At 41.8% G+C, this 15323-nt stretch overlaps 1 protein-coding gene across 1 annotated transcript in view; it reads right to left on the bottom strand.

Annotated features, from left to right (window-relative positions):
- The window catches only part of LOC126088470 (protein madd-4-like), a 474106-nt gene that overhangs the window by 74725 nt on the left and 384058 nt on the right, over positions 1-15323 (bottom strand). Inside the window, exons 18-19 of the mRNA XM_049906612.1 lie at positions 8760-8833; positions 1409-1595 (exon numbers count right to left, since the gene is read on the bottom strand). Coding sequence (XP_049762569.1) covers positions 1409-1595; positions 8760-8833 — 261 coding nt within the window. The remainder of the gene's footprint in view (positions 1-1408; positions 1596-8759; positions 8834-15323) is intronic.

The following is a 15323-nucleotide window of genomic DNA, read 5'->3' as shown; positions in this document are numbered from 1 at the left end:
ATACAAAGGCATGGGGAAAACTGTGATCATAATGGTGATGCTATGACATATTGGTAAAGAACTGTTTTTATTCCAACACTGAACCATGTTACAACTGACATGAGAGAACGTTTTGCTGAAGAAAATATTTATCATTTAAAATTCAACATACTTTTGTCCACACATCTAGTGAAACAGTATGGTAATGATCTGGCACATAAATTCAGTCAGTGCTTAATTGAACTACCATTCTTTGAAGAAGAAGAAGAATCACTCTTTGTGATTACAAATAGACTAATGGGACAGATTCTTAAATACAAGCAAATGAGCATAAATGCCCTTAATGATTGTGATTCTGTTATGCAAGCATTGTCTGTTTGTCCTAGATTTGACTATCCTACTTTGCATACACTGTAAAAAATATTTGCTTGTCTACCTGCATGAACTGCTACAGTAGAAAGAACTTTTTCAACATTGCAGCATACAAAGACATGGCTGAGGTTGACAATGGAGGAGGATCGACTTAATGGCTTAGCTCTGTTGAACACTCACTCTGACATTGATTGTCCTAATGATGATGTAATTAACCAATTTGCCAGGAAGAATAGGTGCACAGAATTCATCATTTAAGGAACAATTGTAACTTCTTTATATTATAAGATGGCACTGTGTTGTATATTTGTATAATCAGTTTAAATAAATCTTTCTTAAACTTTGCATGTGACTTGATTATTTTTTATTACGGTAAAAGTAAATGTAGTTCAATATATCTTTCGCTAAAGATATCTTGAGCTACATTTAATTTTACCGTAGTAAAAAAAAAACATTTGTGTATCCACCACTGAGGTCATTTCTTGCAAAACTAACTAGATAAGTTTTGACAAGAATTAGAAAGAAAAGAGCAATAGATTTGTTACAGGAAACATGTTGGTATTTGCATGTAGTGATTAATAAAACATTGAATAATTTATCACACTGATTTGGTTCTGATTTTGAATCTAGTTTCACCTCATTTGAAGAGTCACACAAGGTATATCTCCTTGATGTAGGTATCTAACTCTCTGAGAACCTTGGATGACACTTTTGCAAGTAAACTGCATTCACCATATTACAGTTTACAAAAGATGACAAGTTATCAATACAGTTACCTTTCAATATGGCAAGGCAAATGCTTTGCAGGTGGCATGCATTGTAGTTAGGAAAAAATATTTCAAAGAGAGGCAGACTCATTTCAATTACAGTCTATCAAAAGTTGGAAAGAGTACAACTTTCTAAAAGAGTACACAAGTTTGAAAATACTACCACAAAATTTTTTTGAAAAGCAATTTATGTTTGCTATGGGTCACACTGATACGTTAAATAAGTAATCACATATTGTTTTTATGTCACTATCATCACTGTTATTACAGTGACAGTACGCTGTTATTACCTGTGTTCCATGTAAAGCACCTAGATTCCTCACAGAGTGACCAGTTTCCTGCTGTCCAGCGTGGACAGAATTCCAGTCCACAGTTCTGCATTGTTGGAGGAACTGGCAGTCCCGCATCCTCACACAGCCTATTCTCAACACTCTGGGTGCTTCCATTAACATGAAGCATGCAGTGAGCAGCTCGTACCTAGGAACGTACACAGTTGATTAGTAATATTGTATTACAGATGTGTAAGTCTCCTGGTTTCAATGCAGTTAATTAAAACTGTTAGTACAGGATTGGCACTTTAAAATTAACAGTGAAAGTATGATAACGTGTTAGCAGTTTGTAATGAAGACACATGTCCCTATCCAAAAATAAATTGGCTATCAGTAGAATCTCCAGTCTTTGATGGGCCAAACATAATATCTTTGAAAGAGCAAAAATATAATGCTATCATCAACCTCAAGGTTGTTTGAATACTACAGGGTTTTTCTAAGCATGGTCCTATTAGAAGTTGTATGCCATTGCCTTCTTCGATCTTAGAAAAGACTTATCCAGCAAGTTATAATGCAACCTACAGTTAAATGTGGATTCCAAGCCATAACACTGCCACAATTGAAAGATTAGAAAAGTATCAGATGAAAATTATAGGACTGACTGGGAATTGAACCCAAAACCTTTAGGTTTTTTGGTATGGCACTTTACCATGGAGCCACCATGTGTTGATAAATAAGATTATTTAGCAGACTGAGTTGCTCACAATTTGAGAGCAGAATAAATAAAGTTTGCCCCAGGGGACATACATGCAGGAAGTGATTTTGAATCACAGCCACATGATACATATAATGAAGGAAGGAGTAATGTAAGGAAATTAGACTCAGGTAGGAAATCCTAACCAAAATACAAATTCATTGATGGATATTGAAATTGCAACATGAAGGTGGTATGGAACAAATATAAAATTGTCATGTAGTATATTACATCTTGGATATGTGATTACTAGTTCAGTGCAACTGCTCCAAGTAGACATGAGTACTGCTACATATATTCTGCACACAAGCAAATACTATGCAGTGGATTTCTCATTCAGAAATTACACTTGAACTTTGTTGGCTTTACATATGATTGTGTTATGTCTCACCTAAGAAGGATCAAAATCTACCAGCATGTGTTCAAATTTGGTAGCAACATGACCATGGCATACAGCGACTGTGGTTTACCATTCCTAGAAATTGCTGCTTGCCTGGTCCAGACCTCATGACTTTCATGTGAATATGGAATTGATAAGTACAGGAAGGCCACACTCAGTGCTTTGCAGGATCTAAAAGGCTCCACATAACTAGTACCTAAGAGCACGGACATATCGCTGTGCAGGACTGTACAACCACATTACATACTTTGAGTCAAGAAATGCACTCGTTTGCAGATAACATGGACTGTACAATCACATTACATACTTTGAGTCAAGAAATGCACTCGTTTGCAGATAACATAAGTATCTACACTGACCACATGATGACGTCTGGAGCACTGTGGACTGTCAGTAAGGTGACCTATGTTGCAGCTTCCCTTGAAGCAGCAGCAGCGACAGACATGCTGATGGTAGGGGCATCCAACGACAACAGCGGACACAAGAATAGTATCATATCATCATTTTAGAAGAGATCCAGTTCTGTCGGCAATATCATGATGGACATATCTCTGTTTGTAGACACTGAAGACACCAGATTGTGTTTGTTATCATTATGTGGTACCAGCACTTCGTGTGATGATGTCAGGAGTCATGACCACCTCTGGTTTGCATAAACGGTGATTTGGACAGCAACCATTACACCCTATCTTTGAGGGCTTCATGATCTTATCTTTCATGAAGACTATATGCTGCTAATGCTGCCCTGGCCTGCCTCTATACAAGCGATGTTTGACTGTTGCCCGGCCTGATCATCCTCCAAATCTCTCAGCCACTGAAAACTTCTTGTCACAGACTGCTGAGAGACTGGAACCCTATCACTCACAAGCCACTACAATTGATGAACTCTGGCACAGAGTAGAAGTAGCATGGAATGACAGAATCACTTCTGTCATCCAAGCTCAGCTCAACACAATGCACAGCAGGTTTAAAGCAATTGTTGCTGCCACATGTGGAAGTTCTGCATATTAAGTTTTGCACACTGTACACCCCCAAATCAAGTGCAAATTTGATCTTGCATTCATCCTTCTGTATTGTATATGACAATAAGTATTGTATATGACAATAATCAGAATTTCATTATTTCCTATCCTTGCTGGTGTTGCAATTTCAATGGTCAGCAGTGTATTACAGTGTGACAACAAACAGGAATACACTAATGTTGCTACATTTCGTTATCACAAAGGGTTGGAGACTAAATGCTGTTGGAGCTTCAGTGATGAGATACATAGGGCAAAAAGTAGTGGTGTAGAGGTTTCAAACCCTCCAGTACCTGCCATCAAAATACACACTGGCCACCCTCTTAATGCCCTGCTCTTGTGGTGACAGCTCCCTTTTGATCATTTAATTTTAGTGCTATTTTTAATATATTCTCCACTATCAACAATATGGTGCCCAACTTTACTGTTAGCTGATCATGCATGCATATTTACAATCACACTGCATGATTGTGAATGTTTCTGTCATGTGGGTCAATCCATGTTTGCACTTATTTATTTACAATTGCACTTATTACTTTTTGATTCTTTAAAACTTTTTCTGACCTTCCTTCTAACTTCCTACACAGCTCTCTATATGGTACCTACGATTTATTTCTAATATAATACTTTGACTGTAAGATTTGACCCAATCTTTTTTAACTATTTTTCAATAACTCCTTTTCTTGCCCAACCACACAACCATGAATTTCCTGCTCATTCTACCTTTGCCAATTCTGAAAACTCTACTTGCCCTAGCAGAATGCCAATCACACATCCTCTTTGTGAAATCAGGTCTGGCACATGGTATCTCAACTAACGGGTTTACCATTAAAATTGGCATATCAGACTGTCACCCATCCTACTGCAAGAAACTTCATCTTTCCCAGTTCCATCAGTCCCTCACCCTCACAGATTTGCTCCTTCATGAACATATAATCCAAACTCAAACAATTCTTGACAGCCTCCACTCCTTTCACAAAATCCAGTTACTATGTGACTACAACTTCCTGAATACCATCACTGAAACAGAAACTCTTGGCCTTTATCAGTTGGAACAGGACCTCAGCACCAAATGAGGAAGCTGTCCTAGCTACTCCTGTCTTTTGCCATATGGGACTCCCTATAGCCAGAAAAGGGCCTAACATTCTGATCCAATCCCACCCCATCAACCTCTCATAGCTCCCCAAACTAGTCTTGCTGACACAGTTCACCATCCACATCCCCTAGACCTTTCTCCACCCTCCATGAAATACACTGTCCTGAATACTCATCCCATTACACTGTTGCAAACCTTTCTGCCAAAATTCTGACCCCTGAAGAAGTCTCAGTACTTCTTAAAGGTCTCACCTTTAGACAAAAACCTATGTTCAGCCATGATGGACTTGTAAAGGACCTTCTTTCCTTTACTCCTGCTCTGTAGTGGAAATATTTCTTCACCATTCACCACACTGACTACTACCAACCAAAGCCCCACCCAGAAACTTGTTTAAAACAGTTTCAACCTTCCTCCAACCTTGGTCCTTCAACCCTTCCACCCAGTCATCCCTAATAATCTTTTACAAATTCCTTACTTCTAATCTGGCCACACCCTCCTTTCCTAAATTCTTCCCTAGTGAGTCCAACATCAATTCTATGGAAACACAGCTATCTGTGGCCTGAAAACCAACTCCAACCTCATCATCCTTTCCATAACAAAGGCTCGACTACAGTGGTCATGAGTAGGAGTGAATATGAAGTTGAGGGCCTCTGTCAACTTTCTGACACCTCTGCGTACAAACCTTATGACCATGATCCTATCCCAGAAGTCCAACATGGTCTCCAGCAACTCCTCAAGATCTCACATCCATCCAGAAACCTGACAATGGAATCCACCTCCCCCCTCACAACAGTAATTCCCTGCACTCTTACCTTTTACCTACTCCACAAACCCAACCCCACTGGTCTCACTTCTGGTCATCCCACTGTGGCTGCATACAATGCTCCCACCAAACAAACAGCTGTCTTTGCTGACCAACACCTCCAAACTACTGTCCATAACCTCTCACTCTACATTCAAAATACTGATCACTTCCTACACTATCTCTCCACAATTCCTGTCCCATTACCACCAGATTCCTTGTTGGTCACTATAGATGTGACAGCCTTGTACACCTACATTTCCTATGTCCGTGACCTTGTGGGCATGGAACACAATCCTTTCCAACTTCCTCCTGATACCAAACCCACTACCTCTTTCATAATCCACCAAGCCAACCATATCCTGACCCACAATTGTGTCAGTTCTGAAGAGCAAATCTATAAACAAATCTGTAATACTGCAGTGGATCCTCACATGGCACCATACTATGCCAACTTATTTATGGGCCTTCTGGAGGAATTGTTTCTATCCAGTCAACATCTAAAATCCCTTGCATGATTCAGATTCACTGACGACATTCTCATGGTCTGGACTTATGGCAAGAGCAATCTTTGCTCGTTCCTTCATAACTACAACACCTGCTACCACATCTGCTTCACCTGGTCCTTCTTAACGTGATAAGCCATCTTTATAGATGCCAGTCTTTTCCTCTCAGATGGCTCCAGAAATACACATCTTCATATCAAGCATACCAACCACCAACAGTATCTCCACTTTGCCATGTGTTACCCATTCCATATCAAAAAGTGTCTTCCTTAAAGCCTCACTGCATGTCAATGACACATCTGGAGTGGTCGGCAGGAGCAGTTGAAATATACTGACAACCTTACCAGAGTCTTTATTGACAGACAGTATCCTACCCATTTCATCCACAAACATATCTCCTGTGCCACTGCCTACTCTGACATCAGTAAACCTCTTAACCAGCTACTGACCAGCACTCCTATGAAAACCCAGTATCATCCTGGCCATGAAAAGCTAGGCCAGGGCTTCGGCTACCTCTAGTTGTGCCATGATATGAGGGATATTCTACCCAAAATCCTACCTACATCACCCAAAGAAGTGTTCCACTGCCCACCCAACCTACAGAACATCCTGTTCCATTCCTGTTTCTTCCACTCCTGTAACCAATCTTGGGTCCCATGGGTCTTTCCCTTATGGTTGGCCCAAATGCAAGACCTGTCCTGCACACCGACCCACTTCCTACTGCAGTCCAACCAAAGAAATTTCCCATCCAATAAAACCCTGGGCCATGTGAAAGCAGCCATGTTATACGTCAGCCATGCTGCAATTACTGTACAGAATTCAATGTGGACATGGCAAATAATCAACTATCTATTCAACAGGGAACAATATATTTGCATGATTGGCCACTGCCAAACTGTGGTGAACAATAAACTTGACCATCCAGTTGCTGAATATGCTGCACATCACAACACAAATGACTTCAATAGCTGCTTCACTACAAGGGCCATTTGGATACACCATTCCAGCATAAGTTCCTCTGAACTATGCAGATGGGAATTCCCCTTGATAGAGTTGGCACCACTGGTTGTGGTTGTGATGCATACATCACATTTAGCTGTTACTTGTGTAGTGCTGTTGTCTGCAAGCATTAAAGTCACTTTCAGTTATGTCAAATGTAGAAACACTTTTGGATCGTTTCATGTGTTTGCTGTGCAACCACTGTCTATGTACCAAAAATGATGGAGTTGTATCACTTTGGAGCACGTTCATTCATAGAGAAACAGCAATGAGCTTTGTTCACCTTTTTACTTTTAGTACCTCGACATATGGTAGATTGACATAACTGGGCCACAGTGTGTGTGTGTGTGTGTGTGTGTGTGTGTGTGTGTGTGTGTGTGTGTGTGAGAGAGAGAGAGAGAGAGAGAGAGAGAGAGAGAGAGAGAGAGAGAGAGAGTTGTGCTTGTGTGAATGTGTTTTCTGTTTCTGAAGAAGGACTTTTGCTCCAGAAGCTTAAATGTTATGCACCCTTTTCATATGTGCCACTGATATGGCCACCAGGAAAATAGCATACTATAGCTACTTTAATCAGTCTGTTATTCGATATGATATGCTACACAAGTTTTAAAGTTGCAAAGAAGAATAATTCGTAACATGTTCTCTGCACAGCTGAGGGCATCATCTTGACCATTATTTAAGGACCTAAAAATATTAACTGTCCCCTCTTTATACATCTTTGATGTGGTTCTTTTCCTACACTCCTTAGTATATAGCCAAGAAAATTCACAACACAATAAAAGCCTGTGACATAATGAATATGAAGATAAATATTTTAAAAAGCAAGTTACATGATTTTCTAACTGAATGGTGCTAATACTCTGTGGAAGATTTCATGAAGGACGAAGTGATACTTTGTGAACTGCATCCCTAAAATAGAATAAAAATTAATAATACTTATAGTAGATGTAAATACTGTAAGTTTGACAAATTTTAAATAAGGAAATTCTCCACAAAGTATTATTGTAAGTGTGACAAAATTTCGAATTATCTAATTGCAACCTTGACATGTCTCCTGGACATCAGACTTATGTTCTGAAATCGTGTCTATTATGAGATGAATAAAACACATTTCACATTCCACAATGCCTTCTCTAAGTGGTGAGCAGGAATCTATCCTTTTCATAATATTGTTGTTAAGGAATTATGGACCTTCCATTGTTTGGTTTTACATTTCTTAAATCATTATAATTTCATTTGTCTTGATAATAAGCAGTTAGGTAATTGGTTTCAGCTATGAATAAGCACTTTTAGAACATAGCTTCTCATGCTCCTCTAGCATTAGAAACTATGATATCAAAATATTTGTCCTGTAACTGAAACCAGTTATCAAACTGCTTCTTGACATTGCAGTCAAGAGAAATACATATTAGTGAATTACAATGGATCACATGTTTCCTTAACTGATTATATCAGGTCTTGCAGCATTTTATACTTGTAACATTTCCAGTGTTTTTCCATCCTCCTGCATTGGTCTTCAAGTTGAAGCATTTGACAATCAGAATTTTTTGTCTATAAAATGTTATACAGTACAAACAAAATACATGCTAAGCTTTATGATCTTCTTACACAACTAGTAAATAGAGAATAGCTGAACATTAATCAAAAGAGTAATTATTTATAATAAAGTGAAATTATCAAAAGTGTTTCTGAAGATGAATGCTCCAAACACTTAAAAAAAATGTATGTTTCATAATGAAATAGGCACTGCATTATTAAAAAGTATGTGATAAAGTGATAAAATGAAACTATTTATTTACCTGAAATCCACCATTGCCACATGTCTGTGAACATTTGGACCACTCTGTGATCATCCAGTCAAATTTTAAATTTTCTGTGCTACCCAGGAAAAAGAAATAGTAAAGTTAATGACAAAAACCAGTAAAATAAAATAAAAAAATCTTATATCTTTCTTTTACATATTATTTATCTTACCAATGTGACAATAATTAGGAGCAAAAAATTCAAGGATATTACAAAGAAGTTTTGAGTTATGTGAACAGAAAACATTGGTACAAAGTGCTAGAATGTAACTTCTATCAAAATAATGTTGGCAGTCTGTAGTGGAAACTTCAAGTGAGGGGATCACCCTGAATTACATTCAATATTATTATGAAAAGTGAGTTAATTAATGAACATGTAAAGGACAGAAATGAAACAATCAGTGACAATGAGAATTACTGTGGTGATAATGGCCAGATTATTAAAGTTGATGCAAAAGAACATTAAGAGTAATATAATTAGTTAAAATACTACAGAAGACATGTGTACAAATGATTCTAAGAACATCTTTAGACATTCAAAATAGAAGGAATGGTTAGTAAATGTTTCATACTTCGTGTATCATCTCCCAAAATAAGAGATAATTTCCCAGCCAAAATGTGGAGGACATAAATCACAATGAATCAGGGGCAGTGGCAAGTGGGGGGGGGGGGGGGATGGAAGAAATAGCGCCCCCCCCCCCCCCAATATCATATTACAATGGATAAAATGAATTCAGAAATCAGCGAATATATTACTTCAACAGATTCAATCTTTTTTTTTATAATTATGTAGCAATATACGTTGCAATGTATTTGAAACACATTTTAACAACAGAATAAGAGCGGCAAATAACCTACTATCTAAACCAATAAATATCATTTAACTTAAAACGGGTGACTTATTATTTCTTAATATACATTGGATGCACATTAATGTACAAGTACCACTCACAATAATCAAGAAAGCTAAATATGCTGGGTATCCCTACGAAAACTTAAATTGCTGAACCCAGACAAAAACTTTGAATTTGCTGGACATCTGGGTCAAATTGTATTATTTTCCCGTGCACACACATTCTGTAGACACATTTTTACCCTGAACTCCAAAACAGTTACCAAAAACTACTTTAAGCAACACCAAATTTTACCAATTTGTCACTGGAGGACCTCAACTCTCCTTCTGTTGAGTGATATTCCATTCCCCCAAACCCCCTCCTTCCCCCCATTAGCCCCTCCTCCCTTTGACTGACTTCTACAATTGCCCCTGCAATGAATGTGCACTAATGGCCCTTTCACTAGTGGAGGAAATCACACATCAGAAGCAGTGGGCAGTTTGGAGATGAGTGAGAAGAAATTATATGGTTTTGTTCACTGTAACAATGCTTGTGTGTGGGGGGGGGGGCTACAGATGACAAAATTCAGGACAGCAATGCATGATCTCTCCACAGCCACTGTTAGGATGAATGGTTTGAAGATTTAAATCATATTCTCAAATGTTTTTGGTTTATTTATTTATTCACTTTGTATAGCCCACTTTTTGGCTAACTGACCAAATGAACCAATTAATATCTGACAATGAGAAAATCTGTAAACTTATCTTGAGAATAAATATTTCTCAACAATTACTGTGGAAACTCACACACTGGCATCCTGAGAAGGACTACTGTTATGACTCGCCGATTATTCAAAGTGCCGCCGCGCAATTACGCACGTCCTCTATGTGCGGCGCTGTCTGCCAGCCATGCAGCAGCTGCGCCACCTAAGCGGCCAGCCGAGCAGCGGCCGCTAGACTGAGACTCAGTGTTTAATCAAATGCCGACTTGTACACAGGTCAACTTACTCAGTGACTTATATGTGTTGTTGTGTTGTCCGAAATATGAGTTAAATTTGAAGATCTAACAATTGGCGACGAGGTAGTGGATTTTTCCTTTTCACCGTTGACTCACAGGGTTCCATGGCTACTGTCGAGCAGCTCTTGCAAAATCTCCTTGAACAGCAAATGCTTCTAACAGCGGTGATTCGCGATTTCGTCGCGGCGTCAAATGCGGGGCATTTCTCGTCGTTGGCTGTACCTCCTTTTCCACCTTACGACGAGACGGCGGAAGACTGGTCTGATTATGAAAAACGTCTTTGACAGCACTTCTTGGCATTTCATGTCACGGACGAACAACCATGTAAGTCTCTGTTCCTTCCCTGGATTTCACCTCAAATGTATCGGTTGTTGTCGCAATTGGCTCCTTTGAAGGATCCTGCGTCTTTGTCCTTTGCCGAAATGTGCTCCCTTCTGTCTGTCTATTTTCAAAAGCAAACGTGTGTGGTAGCCCCTCGTGTTGCCTTTTATCATTGTCAAAAACAACCAAATCAGTCCTATTGTGCTTGGGCTGCTGAACTTCACAGCCTCAGTCGAAAGTGTCAATTTGTTACTGACGTTCACAAAGAATCCTATGCCGATTCCATGGTATGGGATGCTATTATCCGGTCGGCGCCCGACAAAGAAGTTCGGCAACGTGCCCTTCAGTTGGCGAATCCAACTCTAGATGAAGTTCTCTCCATTGCGCAGTCTTTTGAAATTTCTTGCGCCGCTGGGGCACAAATAGAAGCGTGGGGTGACGTCGGGGAAATACAACCTCTGTGCGCTGTTGACGACGCGTGCGGCGCGTCCCCGCCGGCCGACGTGGCTGCAGTATGCTCCCATGCACAGCCTCGGCCTAGCCGTAAACAACCCACTAAGAAACTGCAGCAAAATCCCCGGCAACTTCCTTCATGTCCGCGGTGTTTTACGAAACATTCACGCGAGGATTGTCCCCAACGTTGGGCTGTGTGTCACAATTGCAAAAAGAAAGGTCATGTGTCTTCCGTTTGTAAATCAGACTGCATACATGATGTTCATGAACATGACGCTGATTCTGATTCTGTGTTGTCTGTCAATTGCACTTCTTCCTTTCAGGTAAGTTATTTCTCACTGTCCAAATCCTTGGTCGAGATGTTCGCATGCAAGTGGATACTGGTTCTGCTGCCACTATAATTAATTCTCAGACGTATCTTCAGCTGGATTCTCCACTCCTGTCCCCTGTCACTCGGCAATTACGGACGTACAATAAACAGCAGATTTCTCTCTTGGGACAGTTTAATGCTGAGGTGTCTTACAAATCCATCGTTCGCACTGTTCCCATATTTGTGGTCGACCAGAGCAATGCAGAAAATCTTTTTGGTTTCGATGCCTTTCACGTTTTTGGGTTCTCCATAGATGACTCTGTCAATATTGTCTCTGACGCTATTCCTTATGCTCAACTGGATTCCTTGTCGATGACATTTTCGTCCCTTTTTTCTCCTTGGTTAGGCCGTGCAAACGACTTTGAAGCTCATATCACGCTCAAACCCACTGCTCGGCCTACGTTTTTTCGGGCTTGGCCCATTCCTGTGGCCCTTCGTGATCGGGTAAAACGGGAGTTGGATCATCTCACTGCTTCAGGGGTCTTGCTTCCTGTCACTTCCAGTGAGTGGTCCTCTCCTGTCGTTGCAGTTGCTAAGCCCAATGGTGATATTCGTCTCTGTGGCGATTTCAAAGCCACTGTAAATGTTCAATGCCTCATCGACACTTACCCTATGCCCTGTCCTGAAGAACTGTTCACTAAACTCGCTGGAGGACAGTATTTTTCTAAAATTGACTTGTCAGAAGCTTATCAACTTCCTCTCGACGCTGCTTCCCGGCAGTTTCTGGTCCTTAACACGCCCTTCGGCCTCTATCAATACCAACGCTTGCCATTCGGGGTTGCTAGCGCCCCTGCTCTCTTTTAGCGATTCTTGGAACAATTATTGCTCCCTGTCCCGGGGTGTATCAATTACATGGATGACATTGTTGTCACTGACTCCACCACTGAAGAACATCTTCAAAATCTCTGCACACTTTTTAATGTCTTACAGACTGCCGGTCTTAAGTGTAATCTTCAGAAATCACAATTTTTTCAGGCATCTATCACGTACTTGGGGTTTCAACTCTCTCGGGATGGTATTTGTCTGCTTCAACACACTGTTGCTGCAATCAATGCCATTCCTCGCCCTACATCTGTTAAGGAACTGCAGGCCTTCTTGGGGAAAATCGCATACTATCACAAGTTTTTACCGTTTGCGGCATCGGTGGCTCAGCCGTTGCATCGCCTGTTGCATAACAACGTGCCTTTTCACTGGTCCGTGTCCTGTGACGCGGCTTTCCGGAAATTAAAGACTATGCTGAAACAGGCCCTGCGCCAGGCTACTTATCGACCTGGCCAACATCTTGTTCTTGCCACAGACACTTCTCAATACGGGGTCGGTGCAGTCCTTGCGCACCGTTTTTCTGACGGTTTGGAACAACCCATCGCTTATGCCTCCAAAATGCTCACGGATGCCCAACAGAAGTATTCTCAAATTGAGAAAGAAGCTTTGGCCATCATTTATACTCTTCATAAGTTTGGTGTTTTTCTCTATGGCTCAAAATTTCATCTTGTTACGGATCACAAACCACTTGTTTCCTTGTTTCATCCATCAACGTCACTTCCCGACAAGGCTGCACACCGCCTCCAGCGTTGGGCTCTTTACTTGTCCCATTTCAATTATGAGATTCATTTCCAGCCAACGGCTCAACATGTGAATGCTGATGCTTTGTCTTGCCTTCCCATGGGTCCTGATCAGGCGTTCAATAGGGACGAACTTTTGTGTTTCCACCTGGATGTTGCCGAGCAGCGGGTTGTGGACGGGTTCCCCATCACTGGGGACAGGCTGGTGGCTGCTACGGGTTCTGACCCTACCCTCTCCCGGGTTTTACGCTGTATTCAGAAGGGTTGGCCAGATCGCCCGTCCGCTAAGACTCCTGATCCGTTGTGGAACTACTACACTTTGCGCTACCGCCTCACGGCTAGGGATGGTGTTATCCTCTTCCTCACTGACAATGCTTCGCCACGTGTCCTCCACCAGGGGCACTGGGGTGTGTCTCGCACAAAATCTCTGGTGCGCCGTCATGTGTACTGGCCTGGCATCGACTCTGAAATAGCACACATGGTCACTGCCTGCGGCCCTTGTGCGTCACAGGCCGCTGCCCCGAAGTCATCTTTGTCCCCGTGGCATTCGCCTGAGAAGCCCTGGGAGCGCATTCATGCTGACTTTGCGGGACCCTTTTTAGGTACTTATTGGCTCCTCGTAATTGACGCCTACTCTAACTTTCCTTTCATTGTCCGTTGCACGTCACCTACCACCGCGGCAACCACCAGTGCTCTCACCAGCATTTTTTCTTTGGAAGGCCTCCCCTCTACTCTTGTTACTGATAATGGTCCGCAATTTGCCTCTTCCGACTTTGCAGATTTTTGTGCTTGTCACGGCGTTACGCATGTCACGGCCCCGCCATTCCATCCACAATCCAACGGTGAGGCTGAACGACTGGTCCGCACATTTAAGGCTCAGATGTGGAAACTTCTGACTTCTTCTGCTGCTGATGATGCGCTTCTCCAGTTCCTGGCATCTTACCGTTTCACCCCCATGGGCGATCACAGCCCAGCTGAGCTCTCACATGGCCGACAGCCCCGCGCGCTACTTCATCTTCTGCGGCCTCCCACCTCACGGCCGCGGGTGCCTTCACTTGGCCGGTTCACCGCCGACGACCTCGTCTGGGTACGGGGATATGGCAGGCGGCCAAAATGGAGCCCGGGCCGCATCTTAAGACACCGTGGCAGACGCCTGTATGAAATCCAGACGGACATGGGTGTTGCAGTGCGGCATTTGGACCAGCTTCGGCCTCGGGTGCCAGCAATGCCTGTTCCGAATGCCGCCACACCACCTTTAGCTCTACCTGATGCTTGGGATCTTGGCATCTCTCAATACTCACAACGCAGCCCTCTCACCGTCATCGCGATGCCAGCACCAGAACAGACGCCACCAGGAAACGTGCCCATGCAGGAACCGGAGGACCATCCTCTGTCAGAGTACATCTACTCACCTCCTCCTCCAACGGACGCCGACACATCGCCCATGTCTCCTGTCATATCAATTGGACTTGCCGCAACGGGCAGATTGGTGCATGGGGCCTCAGCAGATTTGACCCCTACGTCTCCTGTCATCTCGACCCGTTATCATCGGAGACACTTCCGTCCGTACGGGAAGCCTCCTCCTCGAGACTTTACGGCGAGTCAAACAATGCCTATGGACGTTAGCCATCTCCAGGACACCTCCATCAAGACCAGTGCATCAATTTCAAAGGGGGGAAAAGTGTTGTGACTCCCCAGCTTTGCAGTTACCACACTCACATCAAAATTATTTGGTTTCTGTTTTCAGTTAATCTTACAACACCGAAAAAAGTGGGATATGAAATTTTTAGAGCTGTGTTTTGCATTTTCAAAAGTTGTTTCACTTTTTATCAGTTTTATACACACCAACTGCATGTGAATTCTTAAAAATGCTTGTCATATCCTGGAAAATATATATTTTCTTATACACTTCACCACTATATTTAGATTATTTTCAGTTTCTCACACATCCTCTGCACTATTAATAGCATCTACATGTTTCATTCCATTCAGTTATCTGATGTGG

The sequence above is a fragment of the Schistocerca cancellata genome, chromosome 6 (genome assembly GCF_023864275.1).
Source record: "Schistocerca cancellata isolate TAMUIC-IGC-003103 chromosome 6, iqSchCanc2.1, whole genome shotgun sequence".
NCBI classification, from domain to species: domain Eukaryota; kingdom Metazoa; phylum Arthropoda; class Insecta; order Orthoptera; family Acrididae; genus Schistocerca; species Schistocerca cancellata.
The sequence above is the reverse complement of the archived record's forward strand: the minus strand, read 5'-3'. Positions and strand labels throughout refer to the sequence as shown.